This window comes from Volvox carteri, assembly GCF_000143455.1.
Source record: "Volvox carteri f. nagariensis unplaced genomic scaffold VOLCAscaffold_40, whole genome shotgun sequence".
NCBI lineage: Eukaryota > Viridiplantae > Chlorophyta > Chlorophyceae > Chlamydomonadales > Volvocaceae > Volvox > Volvox carteri.
In genome coordinates this window covers 370,686-387,346 of record NW_003307583.1, presented here as the reverse complement: position 1 = coordinate 387,346, position 16,661 = coordinate 370,686, and the positions used below count along the sequence as shown (strand labels likewise).

Here is a 16,661-nt window from a genome sequence, read left to right as displayed (position 1 = left end):
AAGATGACCAAGAGGTCAGCCAAACGAAGGCGGGGGACAAAAGGGGGGAGCGGCGGCGTGGATGTTGAAAGAACCCACAAGGATTGCATCAGGTTACCATTGTGATTGGCAAGCCAGTTTTAGGACGCAAAAGGAGTAAACGTAGCTCCGTCAGACCGAATTCGTACATGTGCAGCAAGCATATACGTGTCAAACATGGTAATGGCTGTGACACCTCCCATTGGTATGTTGAGGATTGAGAATTTGCTTGCTTACACGCGACTTGTCCTTCGGCTTGTACGTGTCGCCTCGCCAGCCGATTAGACGCTCCTCACCAACACCAATGGCACCGATCAGCGACGCAGATACATGCCGCAAGCATATTAAAGCTAGTGTAAACAGGACAGCCGTCCCGACAGTAGGTTTGGGCTCTCGCCCCATGGTCTTCGGACACTGCAACTGCTAAGCTAACCCGAAAAGCTGAGACAGGTAGCGAAACCTATGCGCACTAAAATTAACTTCATTTACCGTCCTCAACGCTTCTTTGGAGCTTTTTACTAAAACGAAGCAGCGGTCGATGAAAGTCGAAAGCTGACTCGAAGTAGAACCTTCCTGTGTACAGCTAATGCGATAAGTACCACTATCATTGATGAGTGTACCGCGAATGGTTACCATTTGTTCGCCCTGGTTACGTCGTTACGAGCCAATGCCGTTTCGGAGCGGTTGACCCTTGCAACCTTACCTTGCAAGCCAAATAGCAGGGCAAGAGGCATGCACCAATATGGGGCTCCATTGACAATTGCATCCAAACGAAGTGCGCCAGTGCGACTGGCCAGCTTTCCACGAACTGTGTCCTAGCCTTACTTTCCCATCGTTACCGCGCCCAAGCCGGCCTCGGTGCCCCCAACTCATCGCCATGCCCGAGCTACCTGAGGTGGAAGCAGCGAAAAGGCTTATGGAGCGAGGCTGTGTGGGCAAACGGATTGAAAGAGTTGTGGCTGCGAAAGACGATAGTAAGTGGCGACGACCGCTGGTATCAAGCCGCTCGTATCAACAAGCCCTTTTGGGCATATGTATGATCAACCCCCTGGCGTGTTCCCCTGCATGAACCAGTTCCTCTTACACGCTCAACTAGCAACCCAAGCGTGCTGGGAGGCTGAAGATGGCGATTAAAACGTTCGAAGCCGTTCTTAGGGAACTACGAAGGATTTCCCCTATACCCAACATTATTTGTCCCTTCCCTCCTGGTATCTTCTTCCGTCACGCCTGGCCCCCGAAATTCCGCACCGAAAACCCGAACCCAAAGAGGTCTTCGAGGACGCGTCTCCGGATGATGTACGGCGTGCTCTGGAGGGTCGGCGGGTGGTTGCAGCCCACCGCAAGGGCAAGTACCTGTGGCTGGAGCTGGACAACCCCGACGGGCTCTGGCCTCTGCTACATTTTGGTGCGGTGGCCGTCCTCCATGAGTCGCCTTGCAAACGGATAGATGAATTGCAGTCTTTGCGGCGTGTTGGGCTGTGGGTCTTCGGGGCGCCAGCGCAAACCACCAGTGGCACCTGCGCCATAGACGAACGAAAATGTACGGAGGAATGATGATAGTGGACCAAAGAGAGTCAAGGTCCAATTTGGGTTCTGCTACCCCGCGCGGGCGGGCGCGGCCATGCGTGGGTTTGTACGTCCTTAAGAGACCCGCCACACGGACTTCATTACCTCGGCTACAATGAACCCTTGGTTGTTCATCCTTGGATGGTTGGCTTGTTGACAGGCATGACGGGCGGCATCGTGGTTCAGAACATGGGTGCGACCAAATACAAACGGTGCGACATGACCATTGGGTCGGAACCTCGCACACTCGTCAGTATGTTGCGTGAAGGGCTTGAGGAGCCGTAGGACCCCATGGCCTGCTGCACCCCGAGACACGCATTAGACCCCCACAGCTGCAACTCCAGCCATCACCACCAGTGCTTTGGCATGGCCATAACGCCTCGTCCTGCTGTCCGAGCCTTCGGGCCTTGTTCGCACTGGTTGGGTTGTGCGGGCAGCATCGGTGGATCCATCGTAACCCCATTCATTCGCAACCCGCCATTTCTGCTGCAGTATTCATTTGGCATCAAACCCGGACGAGTGGCCCCCACGCTTCACCAAGCTGGAGTTGGATCTGGAGGGTGGCGCCAAGGTTGCGTTCGTGGATGTGAGGAGGTGAGGGCTGGGTGGGCTGGTAGACGATTTCTTGTAATGAGGTGTACGGGGGCGAGGGGTACGTTGTGTGGGATATGTGTGGGATAAGCAAAGCGTTATAATAAAGCAAAAGTTCTTCATTGCGAAGTCATCGCAAGACCTTTCGGGGTTTCCCCGAAATTGTGAGCTCCTATAGCTCAGTCGGTAGAGCGTGCGGCTGTTAAGCAGTTGGTCACCGCAAGGTCGGCAGTTCAAGCCTGTCTGGGAGCGCTTTTTTAGGAGTTTCAAATTTTATAGGGGCGCATATGGCTGCCTTCCGTGAAGCAATTTTTTTCTTTTTTGTTAAAAATGGAGGCACAGTCCATTCGTACCAGGGGATTAAAAATCGAACGCGCATGTCGTCGAGGACGCTAAATCTTCACCGAACACCTAAGCCGTCCGAATATCTAACGTGGGCAGTAAGTATTCTGCAGTGTGATCCTGTATTGATTTTGTACAATAGGAATTACCATACCTCCGAACGTTACATCGGGCGAATATGCAAACAGTCAGTTGCAGCGACCTCTGTTCAATAATACCTACGTGCGTCCTACGGGCACGGCTATGACAGCCCACTGTAGATTCACGCGAATGGGAACATCCATCAGAATTAATCATACTACTACGCGTACTCAATGAACCTAAATGTGAATTCAGGTAGGGCAAACAAAAGCAGTGAGCATGAAACAAAATGTGCGACGGCACGTGGACGACGTACAAACGCAGACGAACAAAAAGAGAAAGCGGCAAGACATCCTTTACAGGGGGATGTGTGAGCATTTCCAAGCCTGAATAAGAGGAAAAATCCTGAAAGAAAGGAAGACCGGGGAGGAAGAAGAAGAGGTCCGAAAAGTCCAAAAAGGCAGGCGGGCGACGAGAGCAAAAGAGCGATTTGCGTGTATCCCTACAGGCTCCTGCATACCACTGTGCGACATTTGGTGCTCGTTGCCTACCGCCACATCACTTCACAACTTAGTTGACCTTTTTTCGCTTTTTTGTCACGTTGCTTGGCTGCCGTCGTCTTGGTCGTCGTCGTCGTCGTCCCCGTCCCTTAGGTTTGGCCGCGTGAAGCTGCTCGCCAACCCTTCAGCACAGGAGCCGCTCTCCAAATTGGGTTTTGATGTTTTGGACGAGCTACCGCCTCTGGAGCAATTCATCGCGGCAGTTCGGAAGCGGGTGGCGAGAGCGCCGGGTCTCAAAATTAAGGCTTTGCTCTTGGACCAGGTGATACAGGCAAAGCATCACACCTAAACGCAAACAGAAGCTGAGCTGAATTTTTGCAGTGTTCAAAGCCTATTCTCGTTACTCTTTCGGCAAGAATAGGCTTGTTATGTGCTGAGATTCAGACCGGCGCTGACTGTCTGAAGGGAGCGTGACGAATGAACACAGGATATTACAGGGTATTACAGGGTATTCGAACAGATCACCGGTGGGCGCTGTCCCCACCCGAACAATCTATTGGCACTAACAGGTGCCAAGGCGAGCCCCGTACGACGTCTCAGACAACACCGCATCACAGCGGATTCGACCGAACTTGACCGGATTACCGCGGATGCTACTAACCCTGAAGCCTCAAACCCCTAAAACCCAAACCGACCTAGCGGCCTTAGGAGTTCAACCCTGCCCCTCTGTCCAATCCCCTTGCACCTGTCCTTGCCCCGGCCTCCTAAAACCTGTTCTCGCCTAATGCACTACCGGATCCCCATGTCAGTGGTAACCGCCCTCGGGGCGCCGCCCTCTCTCCCGCCCTCTCTCCCCCCCTCCTCCGTGCACCCTCTTCTCTCACTCGCACACGTACCCAGGAGTTCTGTAGCGGGATTGGCAACTGGGTGGGCGACGAGGTGGGTCGCCTGGGAGACCGGCCTCGGGCTCCCGTAGGGGTGACCTCTCGGAGCTGTGGCTTCCTAGCGGGAGGGGACCTGGGGAGTGAGCGGGTGAGGCAGCCAGGTAGGAGAAGGTCAAGGAGGGACTCGAGGGAAGCATGCGGCGGGGACTGGCGGGGCGCCTACGGCGGGGTTAGGACTCGGCCTGTTATCAACTCCGGCTCTTTCTCTTCGAGAGCGAAACGAACTCAGGCCGCCTTTACTTTAGCGATGTGAGGTGTGTGAGCGACGTGATGGACTTGGGATGAAGCTCCCGCAGTGGGCGCAACCAGCCACCTATCTAACCACCTACCCCACCTACAAACCCCCACACAAACCCCCGCCCTCAGTCCCCAAACCACACACACACACATACACACACAGAACCACCGCCCTGCCGCCCGGTGGGACCACACAGGTTCTGTACCAAGCCCGCATTCACCCGGAGCAGTCAGCGGCCTCCCTGGGGGATTCCGCTCTGGCGGCCCTCCGCGAGTCCATCCGCTCAGTGGTGACACAGGCTGTCGAGTTGGAGGCAGATGTGGACCGCTTCCCCCCCGAATGGCTCTTCCATCACCGGTAGGGTGGGCTGGGCTGGGGTGCGGCGCGGTGGGGTTAAGGAAACGACAAATGAACCTACCGGTACCCTTAGTGGCAAAAGGGGAGTTGGGCGGTGCAAGATCCAGGGGAGGAAGTGGCTGCCCGGTTGACTGGTTGACTGGCTCTAAGACTCACCCCCCTGCGCGGCTGCAAACCTCATCTGCCACCTGAGCACCACTTCTCACCACACCCACCAGCCCGCTTGGCATTACGCTCTGGGGTGTGTGTGGCAGCAGTACATGTGTACGGTAATGTCGCTCCGGCACTGCCGATCAGCCTTTCCCTGCCCTATCCCTTCTTCCCATCGGCGGGACCCCGTGACCCACGGGTCATTTAAAGGTGGAACAGCAGGAAGCCCGGGTCCATCAACGGCCACAAAATCGAGTTCGTGACGGTGGGGTCGCGCACCTCGGCCTTCGTGCCCGCCCTCCAGAAGCTCCAAGGGCCCCGCACGGGTACCGGCAGCGGCGGCAGTACGGCCAAGGGAAAGGCCAAGACCAAGATCAGCGGGTAAGCTCACTGGGAACGGCTTCTGGGGCCCACTGGATCCAGTGGGTGCAGAGCGGTGCGCGATGATGATGATGATGATGATGATGATGATGATGGCGATGATGATGGCGATGATGATGACGATGATGATGACGATGATGATGGCGATGATGATGACGATGATGATGATCCCTGCCCCGGTGCCATTGTGTGGTCCTTTCTATGACCAAAGCCGTTTACAACCTTTCCCGCCCCCATGGTCCACCCTGGTCACATTTTTATGTATTATCTTTTGTTACCTTTGTTAAGCGTCCGCGTTTAGGAGGCATCGTATTTACCGTGTGAATTCCTGTGCACACATTCACGCCCGGTGAGGAGATCCGGGCCTTCGCTACATACATGTGCATCCCGAGCCCGGGGATCCGGGTTGAAGGACATTCGTACGGCTCCTCGTCGGGAGTCGTACGGTACCCGCTTACACCCTAGACGCTTGCTTCTAGCCCAACACCGCATATATGTGTCTGAGAACGGGGCCCCAGGGGCAACACAGACGGCGCTCTGAATATCCACCAATACCTCAGTCCCCTACTAATCTACCGTGCTATATGAACTACGCCTCGCTCTCCGGGTTTTAGGTCATCTGCATCAGGACACGTGTACCCTCACGCTTGTCTTCGTTTGGCCCTTTGACATCCCCGAAGGGCTTCAGCCCAGGGCGGCCGAGGCGCCGCTAAGAAGAAGAAGACAGCCAGCGACAGCGAGGAGGAGGAAGAGGAGGAAGAGGAGGAAGAGGAGGAAGAGGAGGAAGAGGAGGAAGAGGAGGAAGAGGAGGAGGAAGAGGAGGAGGAGGCCGCTGGCCTGGCCGCCAAGCGCTCCGGCGAGGCCGGGGCCGTCCAAGGAACGAAGCCTGCACTTGGGAGCAGGGGCAAGGGCAAAGCGCAACGCAGCAAGCAGCAAGAGCGGAAAGATCTCAACACTGAGGAGGAGGAGGAGCAGGATGAAGAGGAAGAAGACGAGGAGGCGGCTCGTATGGCAAAAAAGAAGCGGCCCCGGAGCGGCAAGGCTGCGAGGGCGCCAGCGACAAAGAAGCAGAGGGCCACGGCCGGCAATGCTGCGATGCCCGCGGCTGCCAAGCGCTCCCCGGCAGCACCGCGCAGCCGCAAGGCGAAGACCTAAGTGGGTCGCACGCAAAGGTCATCACGTTGGAAAAAGGTGGGGAGGTATTAGCGTCACGAAACGATGAAGGGGGTTGGCGGGTAAAGTCAAAGGTTGGCGGGAACGCCGCATTTGGGGTTGGGAAACCGTGGTGGAAGCGAGCCGCCGCACAGCTCTTTGGGAGTGGCGTGGCACGGCTAGCTGTTTTAAAGTTGTGATCGCATGGACAGCGCCGTGATTTTCTTGATACTCTCTTCCCCTCTGCGTGAGGGCATCTAGTTGAGGGAGGAGAGGGTGAAGGGGTTAATCTGTCGGGAGATAACGATTCCTGTCCAGGCCAGTTTGAGTTGATGTGAGGGGAAAAGAGTACGGGGGTGGGAGGGTTGAGACTGATTGGGCGATGTGTTCGGACCCGTCGACTGGAACTCTGTTGTTGAGAGAGCTTTATGGAATGTGGACTTCCTGCTGCACGAAGACCTCCTCACTTTTCACACGTCCCTTCCCTCCTTCTTCGCCCAACGGATCGTGATAGACAACACAATGAACAGACAAAGTAACACCCAGAAGAGGTTCGAACGCGCGTTGGAGGGTGCCCTGGATGAGCTCTTGCATGATAGCTCAAAAAGTTGAGAAAATATAGGAGGGGGGAATTGTTTACGAAGATGTACGGGACGGAAGGCGTCGCATGGATTCCGTTGGGACTAAGAGACTCTATAAGCGCCGAGTTGTTGTATTGCCTTGTTGGAAACGGCAGCTGTAACCTGAACGGGATACCGCCCCGCCACCTGCGCTCTACAGCTAATAAGAACAACCTAGCAGGCGGCCTGCAGTACCGTTACACCACAGCCACCACTTTCCAGCATCACCGGCGCATTGCTTCACCGATCTAACCGTCCATCTGCTTGCCAAGCATGGCACCCTGCACCACGTCAGCGTCCCGCCAAAACGTAGCATCCGCTCGAGCCGCCTATCCGCATGTCCACCCTTCAATTCAGCCCACGCTGGGCAGTGGCCAGCAAGCTGCCTCAATTAATTGCCGAATGTAAAGGGGCAAAGGCGCCACAGCCCCCAGCGCCGCCTTCCCTGGACGCTTCACCACCAGCTCCCGAGAGTGCAGCAGCACAGGCGCCGGCAGCGGATCTGGCTCCCCGGCGGCCTCCCGGCTCCTCCGAACGACCCGCGGGTCATCCCCTAGCAGCGCCCACCACTCGGGCGGCAGGTGGTCCCTCAGCGCCAGGCGGGGCGGCAGGCCGCGGTAGCCGTACCGCCCATCACCAATGATAGGCGCACCAAGCTTCCGAGCGCAGTGGATCCGCAGCTGGTGGCGACGACCTGGTCGATGTGTGCGGGGGGGAAAGGGTTGGGGCCGCGGCAGCGTGTTTGCTTGCGGGTTTGCTCCCAGGGGCTTCTGTCACAATTTTTTCAGATTGGACAATTATATTCCCAGGGGGCTTTCCAGGTCGGGTAGACGATCCCGAAGCTTAAATGAACTTAAACGCCTGTGCCTGGTCCCATTACCCACCACTCACCACCTCACCCACCCAGCCAACCAGCTACCTGTCTCCGGCGTGAGCTCCACCCAGCTGACTCCGCATCCAGTGGCCTTCACACGGTAGGCGGTCACCGCCGGACATAACACGCCGTCGACCACCACCGGCAGACTGACAGACAGACAGACAGACAGACAGCGGGAGAGGGGGGAGGAGGAGGAGGAAAGAGGGCAAGGGAGTACAGGGCGACAGATGGGCGCAAAGGGAGAACACGGACTCAGGCCGAGGCTAGTGGGGGTTTACGTTTCCAAGAATGGACGCATGGATGCCGAGGGTTTCCATAGAGCACACAATAGGTGCAAACAAGACCGCGACACCCGCATGAAAAGGGGGCCGTGGATGGCCCCCCGGGGGTAAAGTGAAGCCGTGTGCATCGGCCTATAGGTCGACCGCATATCAGCGAAAAGACGTGGTCAAACAGGATGTTGCCCAACAGCACCAGGGGGGGGCTAGCGAGGAAAAGGATCGGGGGCTTTCTACACAAACCCCCAGTTCCACACCACCCACAGCCCCCCCCCACACACACCTGACACGCCCGCTCTGCCGGGGTTGCAAATCACCAGCCAGGAATGCCCAGTAGGTTCGATGGATAGCGGGCATCTCCCCGTCCCGTCCAACTCGCTCGTCGCGGTTGAGAGCAAGCCCCCCGGGACCGACGCGTCCCCGCCGCGCCGGGTCACCGCCCCTGCCGCCGAACCCGCCCGCCTCCTCGTCCTCGTCGTTCGGGTCTCTGTCCTCCCCACCCCGCCGCTCCCTGGACAGGGCCTGCGGAGTGCGCATGGAGAGACAACGTGGCGGAAAACTCGTAATGTGGGGAAGGGGACAGGCAGCAGCATCGCCGCCCCCAGCCCGTCCCGTCCCTTTTGCTTGAGAACAAGGTTCCTGACCGACTCAGGGCAGTCGCTTATTCGCTTTGGACGGTTCCGGCGGTGATGCTGTGTTTTTTCCTTCCCCAGACCCGGCGATTTACGACGCGCGGTTTATGCATTCCCGCGAGTAGAGTACATTTCCCCCCCTTCGCCCCTCAGCAGCCCTCCCTCCTCGCCTGCTCTGCCTTGTTCCTGAACGCAGCACACAGCCATGTGGCCGCATCTGCATTCCGCGCCACCACCATCACACCACTGGCCGCCTGGTCTAACCGGTGCACCAGTCTGCGGCGAAAAAGGGGCAGGAAATGGGACAGGAAACCCCCCACCGAGGGGGAAGGGGGAAAAGGCGTTTTTTCGGTTGGGAAGAAAACCCAAAGTCAGCACGCAGGTAGGACCCCCGGGTGGAACCCCGTGGCTCAAGAGGGAAAGAGAGGGATGAAGGTGTCGTACCCGAGCACATCCATACCCCAATATCTAGCGGAGTGAACACGTCCAAGGCAAAAGCCAACGCCACCCTCACCCACCCTCACCCGTCTTTCCTTACCCCCCCACGCATACGAGGATTGAACCACAACTCACCGCCGCACACGCCTACCTGGGCTCGTCCCACTGTCCAAAACGTAACCCCTCTTGCATGACGTCATTCAACGTCACCGGAGCAGGCGGCCGCATGCCGCCGCCAACTCCCGACCGGTCTCCGCTGCGCCCAGCGCCACGACCTGCCTCGTCGCCCGCGGCCATACCATGCACCCGGACTCCCGCCGGCTTGTTCAGGAACAACAGCCCGGGGTGAACAGCCAGCACCCACCGCCGTACTCGCTCCGGGGATAATGCCAGGGGGTGCTGCAGCAGCCGCGTCGGCGTCGGCGGTGCGGACCGACCCCTGGTGATGCTTTTGCCGTTACTGCCGTTACTGCTGCCTGGCCCGGGGCCAGCGTACGAATGCGACCCCAGACGATCACCTTCGTCAGAGTACCGGTCCTCGCCGCCGCCGCCGCTGGCATCCTCTATGTCTGCTCTGCGGGCCGCGGCTGCGGCGGCAATGGCGGCGGCGGCCCGCGCTGCAGCGTCGCGACGACTCGCAAGCTGTTGCTGCTGCTGCTGGTTCTGGTTCTGGATCTGGCTCTGGTGTTGGTACTGGACCTGGTTTCGTAGCGTCTGACGCGGATGATGTTGCTTACACGGTGTTAGCCACTTGGGGTAGAGCAGCAGGTCACCGGGGTCCAGGGCCCGGGCGGCGCTCACACGCCGTACTGTCGACCCGTCGAACAATCGAATCTAGGGAAACAGAAAAACCAAAAGCTTTTTCAACGCATACGCATGTAACTGCGGCGGCGAGAAAGCACTGGTCAATGGTGACTGGGAGGATGGCGGTGCGGTGCGGTGCATTACCAGGGGCGATGCGAAGCGGAGCAATGGGGGCCTGTGCGGCAACGGAACACTGCTACCTTCCCCCGGGCCCCCCGGCCATCAAACCCTTCCACGACCAGCTCAGGCGGTCCGAGTCGTCCCGCCCGGGCGCCGTCACGGAGGCCCAGAAGCACTCCGTCACTGGTGCCGTACACGGATGCCGCAGTCCCTGGCAGCCTGCGCGTCGGCAGTGGCCCTGCCCCTCCCGAAGGTGCGTACCTGCGTCCTCTTCGCCCTTGGGCTTTACCTAGCCAGCTAGGGTTTCCTTTTCCCTCCCAAGGCCCGGGTTCACCAGCGTACACATACGTCCGGACCATTACCACCATTACCACCGTCAACACCAGCCGCATCCCATATCATATTTGGTAGTTCAGGAGGCTTGCGCCACCGCAGGCCGCCCTCCAATACTCTCTTTCCCGCGCGAAACGCCATGGCCTCACCAGTTTGTCGTTCAGCAGTTGTTTCACAGTCCCCCTCACCTGGCGTTGCCTAAACAGGCGGTACAGTACAGCATGCGGTACATCGGGCCCCCGGCGCCTCATCCAGGACATGGCTGCGAAAGGGATTATGGGCATTGCATGATGGGGATATGACGCGGGGTGTGGGGGGAGCGTAGTGGAATGGGAAGTGATAGGGGGTTAGTGGTGGCGGGCATGTGGAGACGCATAATGGATAGGCCAGAGGAGGAGGTGGGAATATGCTGGGAATATGTGCTGCGAAGCGGCGGAGAAGCAGCCACCTCCAGTGCTGTGACGTCGTCTGCCGCCTACTCCTCGCGGCTTGGTCCCTATCGCTGACTCACTGATATTCGATACACCCACCGTACGGAAGCAGTACTTAGATGTACGCCTGTCGTACCCGCATGGAGCTCTTACCTGTGGGCACTCCCACGCTCCTGATGTACGACGCGGGTGGTGTGGTGTCAAAGCTTTCCATGAAGCGCTCCAGAAGCGCCCGGGCGCGTACTGTGGTTCGCAGAGGAACGCAGGCAACGCCGTGGGGTGGGAAACTGTGTGCAGAAGTGGGTTGTGAGGGGGAAAGACGAACCACAAGCGAGTGAAGCTGCCGCCAAGGGTGTGCGGGGGAGGGTATGGGACGAGGCAGGGTATGGCATTTTCGCAGTCCTGTTCCTGTTGTTCCCTGGCTTGGTCGCCTACTTGCCTAGACGCCAACCAGACACTTACGAGCCTTCTGTTGTGAGTCATGGAGAGCTAGCGTCACAACCGATTCCAGCGCTTGGCCCGGCGTGACGTGGTTGATAGCTTCTGTCGAGCGTTTGGAAGATGGGGCTCCGATGGACTGCTGTGCGGACAAGCCCCGCCAGCTGTCCAGGCGTGCCCCGGCGCCTACCCAGACGCTCGACGCCCCTTGGGACGCCGCAAAGAGTTGCAGCCATTGCTGTGGAATGCAACACCGCATCAGTGATGTTGCAGCTAACGGGTTTGTTTGGTACCAATTACGTCATGTTTCGGGTTCGGCAGGCGGCTCGGACGATGGGGAACTGTCAGAGGGCCGCATGCCTTTGGGCTGGCATTGCAGGGTGGCCAAAATCATATGGCGATTTGAAATGATACGTTTGTAACGCGCACAAGAATCCCGGACATTATGATAATAACATTCACGACAGCGGGACGAGATGCGGTAACTAGTATGGTTACAACAGGTGGCTTGCATGCACCGTTGCACAACAGTATTATTGGAGCAACGCGATTCGGAACTATTTTGCATAAACACTGGGCCTCAGCTCAAGCCTTCAATACCCTTTGCTTACCTGCCCACGTTCTGTCTTGCTGCGACGCTGGGGCTTTGTGACATTGCAAACATGACATCGCCGGGCATCATTTGTTCTAGAACGTTAATCCTATCTAGGATCACGAGTCATAGCCAAGCCTGTTGTTCGTCGCCAGGTATATTTCTTTCGGTATCAGCTGCAAGTGCGGCGGAGCAAATACGCGGCCTCGCCGGGTTTATTAAGACAGGCGGAGACTCTGCGAAACAAAAGAAAAAGTCGGGTGCCCGAGATGGCGTAGGCGAAGGCAACCCACGACTGCAGGCGATGGTGGAGCTGCTCTCCTCGCCAACGCGACAGCAGGTTCCACTCACAAAAAAGGAGCAGGAAACTATTACTGCTCACGAACAGTTGGTCGAAATGGAGACCCGTACGTGGCGCCATGACCTGGAGGTCAAGTTCTTACTCCAGCAGTCCGCCCTGAAGGCCCTTCCGCCTCGGCTACGCGAGCTGGCAATGCAACCCGACCACACGCCATTCCCCATGAACCGTAACTGTTTATTTGATACCCCGCCAGAGTCTTACAGGGATCCCTTGCCCGGAGCAGCCACGGCCGTTAAGACGGAAAAAGGGCGAGCAGCGGCGCGGGGCTAGGAGTATGATACGGTGGCAGGGGGGAGGTGTACAGAAAATTGGGGCGCAATCGCTACATCGTGCGGTTCTGTAGTGCGGTATCCGGTGGTAGTTACGAAGGGTGCTCGTTGGATATTCGGAGTAATGGCCTCATTGTGCCCCTAACTGTAACGTGCGCATGTTTTCAGCGCGCCAATTTCTAATTACGATCGCATTGTCCTGTAAACACGTGTGGACACAGGTAAATTGTGAACACAACAGCGGGTATAACGCTCACCCTTACAATTGCAAGGGTGTGTGCCTGTTCATCCACACACAAAATGAAACGGCATCAGCAGGGTCGTCTCACGAGCACTGGGCAAATGCTCACACGTTCCAGGTCAGTCCACGCACTGCGATCGTAATTCGTACAACCAATACGCTTTAAAAACACCTCGATGTCCTAGCTGACTGACTCATAATCAACGGCCAACGACCAACTGCCTACATAATATTCTGTATCTACTGCATATCCACGGCATTAACTGACATCTATATCCAGCTTGACAGGTTAACCGGCGTCACACAACATAGGGGCAACATCAACTATGGGTATTGCTAGGAATACTATCAGCAATATCGACTTCAGTACATATGCTATAGGGTCGTTAGGTTGTGTTATGTATTGATGCCGCGAAACAATAAGAAAAAACCACCACGAGGGTGAACAGACAAGGTGAAAGACGACGACCACTTGCCGCGCCGTCCGCCTTTGCGAAATGCGACCACATCATCACCCCTACGCGACGAAACAACCGCCTGCTAAAGGCCGGCTCCAAGATTCAAGATCAGGGGCGTGTCGCAGACACACCACCCTTGAACTGCGGTTTCAATGGTACTGCGCTCCTTGAGACCTCGTCTGAGTCTAAACCTCAGGTATGGTCCTTTCTACCCATTTCACCCGAACACCGATTACATACAGCTCTAAAGACGGACCATTCCCATCGTCGATTACCTGGCAACCCTAAGTCTACTCCTGACTTATGGGTGCAGGGTAAACACACCACAATGACAACACCGTAGTACTATATTAGAAAGCTACCCTGGCCGACCTCCGTTTTCCTTCCACCGCCTTCTGCTTATCATTCACCATATTTAAGCATGTTTTACCCCATTCCTCATGCAGTTATCTCGGTTGCCCAGTGGAATATATGTCCTTCACCAAGAGCACACCAGTGCACCACCATTTTCGTTCCTTAATCAGCAACAGGTTATAACCGTATGTTCAGGGTGGGCACAACAGGAGCTGCCGAGAGGCCTCACGAACATAATGCCCTGCCCCCGACAGATGAGGCTTGCCGGGCACAGCAGGATACCGCCCTAATGTATTGGCTGTTCGTGGCTGCCCGGTTAGCACTGAATTGCATAATCCGTACAACTATATGTACCTATGTGGGTACCAATACACACATATCGCTGTGTCTGTTTGTGAGTACAGGAGTCAGACCGTGTGCACGGACGGCGGTGTGCCAAGCAAGGTTCTCCCTTACCCTCCTTCACACAGCCATATATAAAATAAAGAGCTTCCCACCTCAACTTCTGTGATAGGAGTATATAGGTCACAGACCCAGGGCAGCAGCCAGCCTTCGATGCTATTGCCCTGAAACACCGTTCCCTAGTGGCTCATGCCCATCACGACAGGCTTTGGCATGCACTATGCACCGCCCAGACGCCGCGGTGGCGACGGCAACGCACTGCGGACGGGGGTAGTGAGCGACCTGCAAACGGGGAACAGGGGAGTTTCATGGCGGATGAGGTACTTAGAAAAAGATAACGCCACACCGGGACCTGGACAGTGGGAAGTGCGCACTTCACGAAACCATCTTCCAGGTCGAAACCTGTCCGCAACACCATCCCTGAATCTTCTCCAACTAAACCGCCGACCCAGCCCTTCCCTTCATTGGAACCATTTATCGCTATTTCTCGTACTTCTTTGCTCTACCGCAACGGAGACAATGCAGATCCCAGCAGGGGGTCACAGAAGCCCGCAGGCACAGCAGATAACGCGACATGGGCCTTGCAACCCCTTTCCTTCGCCTCTACGTGCCAGGTACCGCCCGGCTGACCGTCCTTCCATCCATACCCAACCCTAGCCAGCTGGATCCGCCTTACCAACTGGGTGCCTTCCAGCCCCCACGCCCACAATGGGTCACAAAGTTACAATAACTTACAACCACTCACCAAGTGCGCAGAGGTCCGTCCTCCTCCCCCGTGAGGCCCCCGCGCGACAGCACCGCACGCAGGACGCGGACAGGGGCACCCTGTCCTGACGCCGCCCCAGCAACAGCTCCCGCCCCAGCCGCGCTTCCGGTGGCTGCTCCCGGCGCCGCCGCGGCGGCCTCGCCCCCCTCTGGCGTAACATGCAAGGTTGCCGCAGCGTAGCGCAGGATGGCGCGGCGTGCCCAGCGGCTTCGGGCGCCGACCCCCGCAGCATTCGCCAGGCTGCTGGAGACCGAGGCCACCTGAATGGACCCGGAATAAGGGAAAATGCAGGCACTTGACACGGATATCCAAAGGTTACAAAAGGGATGAACCACCACTACTGCTAGTGCAATATCCTTTCGTCCACGCTGTGCGGTTCTAGGGTCTTTCCCCCCATACCACCATCCACTCAGAGCTGGACCGGACAAGGCCAGGCCCATCATGGCCGCTGCTGCCTCACCCGATCTATCCGCTCTCTCCACAGGTATGGGTGGGTGAATGGGTAGGAGTTTATGACGAGGGTGGTTGTCCGCAGGTCGGGCCCGCAGCTGGCCGACAGATCCGCCAGGGTTCTCTCTATCAGCAGCGGCAGCACGTTGTGTAGAAACTGCAAAAATTGAGTTTTGGGGTAGAAGACGTGGGCGGGAAGGCCAAAGGCCTCCGCATGTGCACCCATCATGGGGCCATGCTAAGAGGGGACAGCACCTTTCAAGGGCAGGATAGCCGCGCCATCATATTAAAATACCGGTAAGGATGATCACTGAAGTTCTTTCATGGCTGCCTCTGCACGCCATTAATGCTGTGCTAGGCTGGCTGCTGCAGCCGAGGCAAGGGTCGTGGGTATGTCCGTGGCAGCGAAAAGCTCTCACCTTGAGGTTGAGCGGAGAGGAGACAGCATCGAGTGGTTGTGGGGATCGATGGTGGTGGTATTGATAGTGCCACGCAGCGTTGGTGGACGAACCGTAGCCAGTGCTCGACGCGCAAAGGCTGTCCCGCTGATACACCTGCAGTTGTTGGTGCTGCTGACCCTTTGCAGCCGTCATTGTCAGCGCTGCAGCACCAGGGCCCCTCGCCACTGGCGCTGCTACGACGGCAGGCTCCCGCGCCGCCATCGAGGCATCTATTCTTCCTGCTGTTGCTGCCCCACCTTGCACCGCCACCGTCGGAGGCGCAGGTGGCAGGCGTGCCATACCCCTGGCTGCAGGATGCGGCAGTGGTCGCGGCGGCGGGGCGAGCCCCTCCACGTGGTCCAGTACTACCATGGTGTACGTCTGTTGTCGAACCAGCCGAAGCAGGCTCTCCAATGCAACCTCTGAGTCGTCGACGGTATCGACCGCCCTGACCTGAAGACTCAAGTTGGGCACCTGACGTGCGCAAAATAGCAAGTACATGTAGGGGCGTACTTAAGAGGCCGTTAGGATTCCCCATAGTGAAGGACCAGTGTGGCTAGGACGGGAAGGTGACACCCATAACGGCCTTCACCGTAAACATGGTCTGGTTGGTTTGATCGATGCTTAGGTGGGCAGGGTTTTGCTTGGGGACATCATGGGTCATATCTGGAGGTTGGAACAGTCCCCAGCGTAAAACTGGCACAAAAGCACCTACGAGTCCCGCGCACCTCCCGCAGAACGGAGCTGCCGAAGACCATCGCCTGGGGTCCAATTGCCATCCACAGAACCGAGCCGTGCCTGGCCTCTGCCAACGCCATCTGAGCTGCCACGTCGCGGCATAGGTGACCAGGGCTGCAGACCTATCGCGTACAAAAGGGTGCAAAATGTGTACAAAACCAGGAAAACGTGAGACGGGATCCGGCATCGAAAGCCAGTGCTTTCCCGACAATTTCCAACTCACGTTTCTGTTGTACCTTTGCTGTGTCCAAGTACATAAGATGCAAGCACTAGGAAGCAATCCGTTATGTAGTGGCGAC

General features: G+C 57.3%; 2 protein-coding genes across 2 annotated transcripts; one reads left to right on the top strand and one right to left on the bottom strand.

Annotated features, from left to right (window-relative positions):
• Positions 1-895: 895 nt before the first annotated feature.
• On the top strand, positions 896-5,972 carry VOLCADRAFT_42929 (uncharacterized protein; the record flags this gene model as incomplete). The annotated part of the gene is made up of 9 exons (XM_002954082.1): positions 896-992; positions 1,286-1,423; positions 1,745-1,796; positions 2,077-2,178; positions 3,252-3,420; positions 3,999-4,037; positions 4,477-4,637; positions 4,998-5,113; positions 5,872-5,972. Coding segments are annotated over 9 exons (975 nt in total), but the record flags the coding sequence as incomplete, so codon positions are not given.
• A 1,321-nt stretch (positions 5,973-7,293) lies between these two features.
• Positions 7,294-16,619, bottom strand: pus7 (pseudouridine synthase mitochondrial precursor; the record flags this gene model as incomplete). The annotated part of the gene is made up of 15 exons (XM_002954005.1): positions 7,294-7,634; positions 7,860-7,963; positions 8,379-8,617; positions 8,964-9,003; positions 9,317-9,915; positions 10,611-10,684; positions 11,007-11,096; positions 11,316-11,529; positions 14,064-14,071; positions 14,195-14,250; positions 14,714-14,994; positions 15,195-15,392; positions 15,604-16,098; positions 16,353-16,447; positions 16,586-16,619. The coding sequence occupies 15 exons, from the start codon at positions 16,617-16,619 to the stop codon at positions 7,294-7,296; spliced, it is 2,868 nt and encodes a 955-aa protein (XP_002954051.1).
• Between the last annotated feature and the right edge of the window lie 42 nt (positions 16,620-16,661).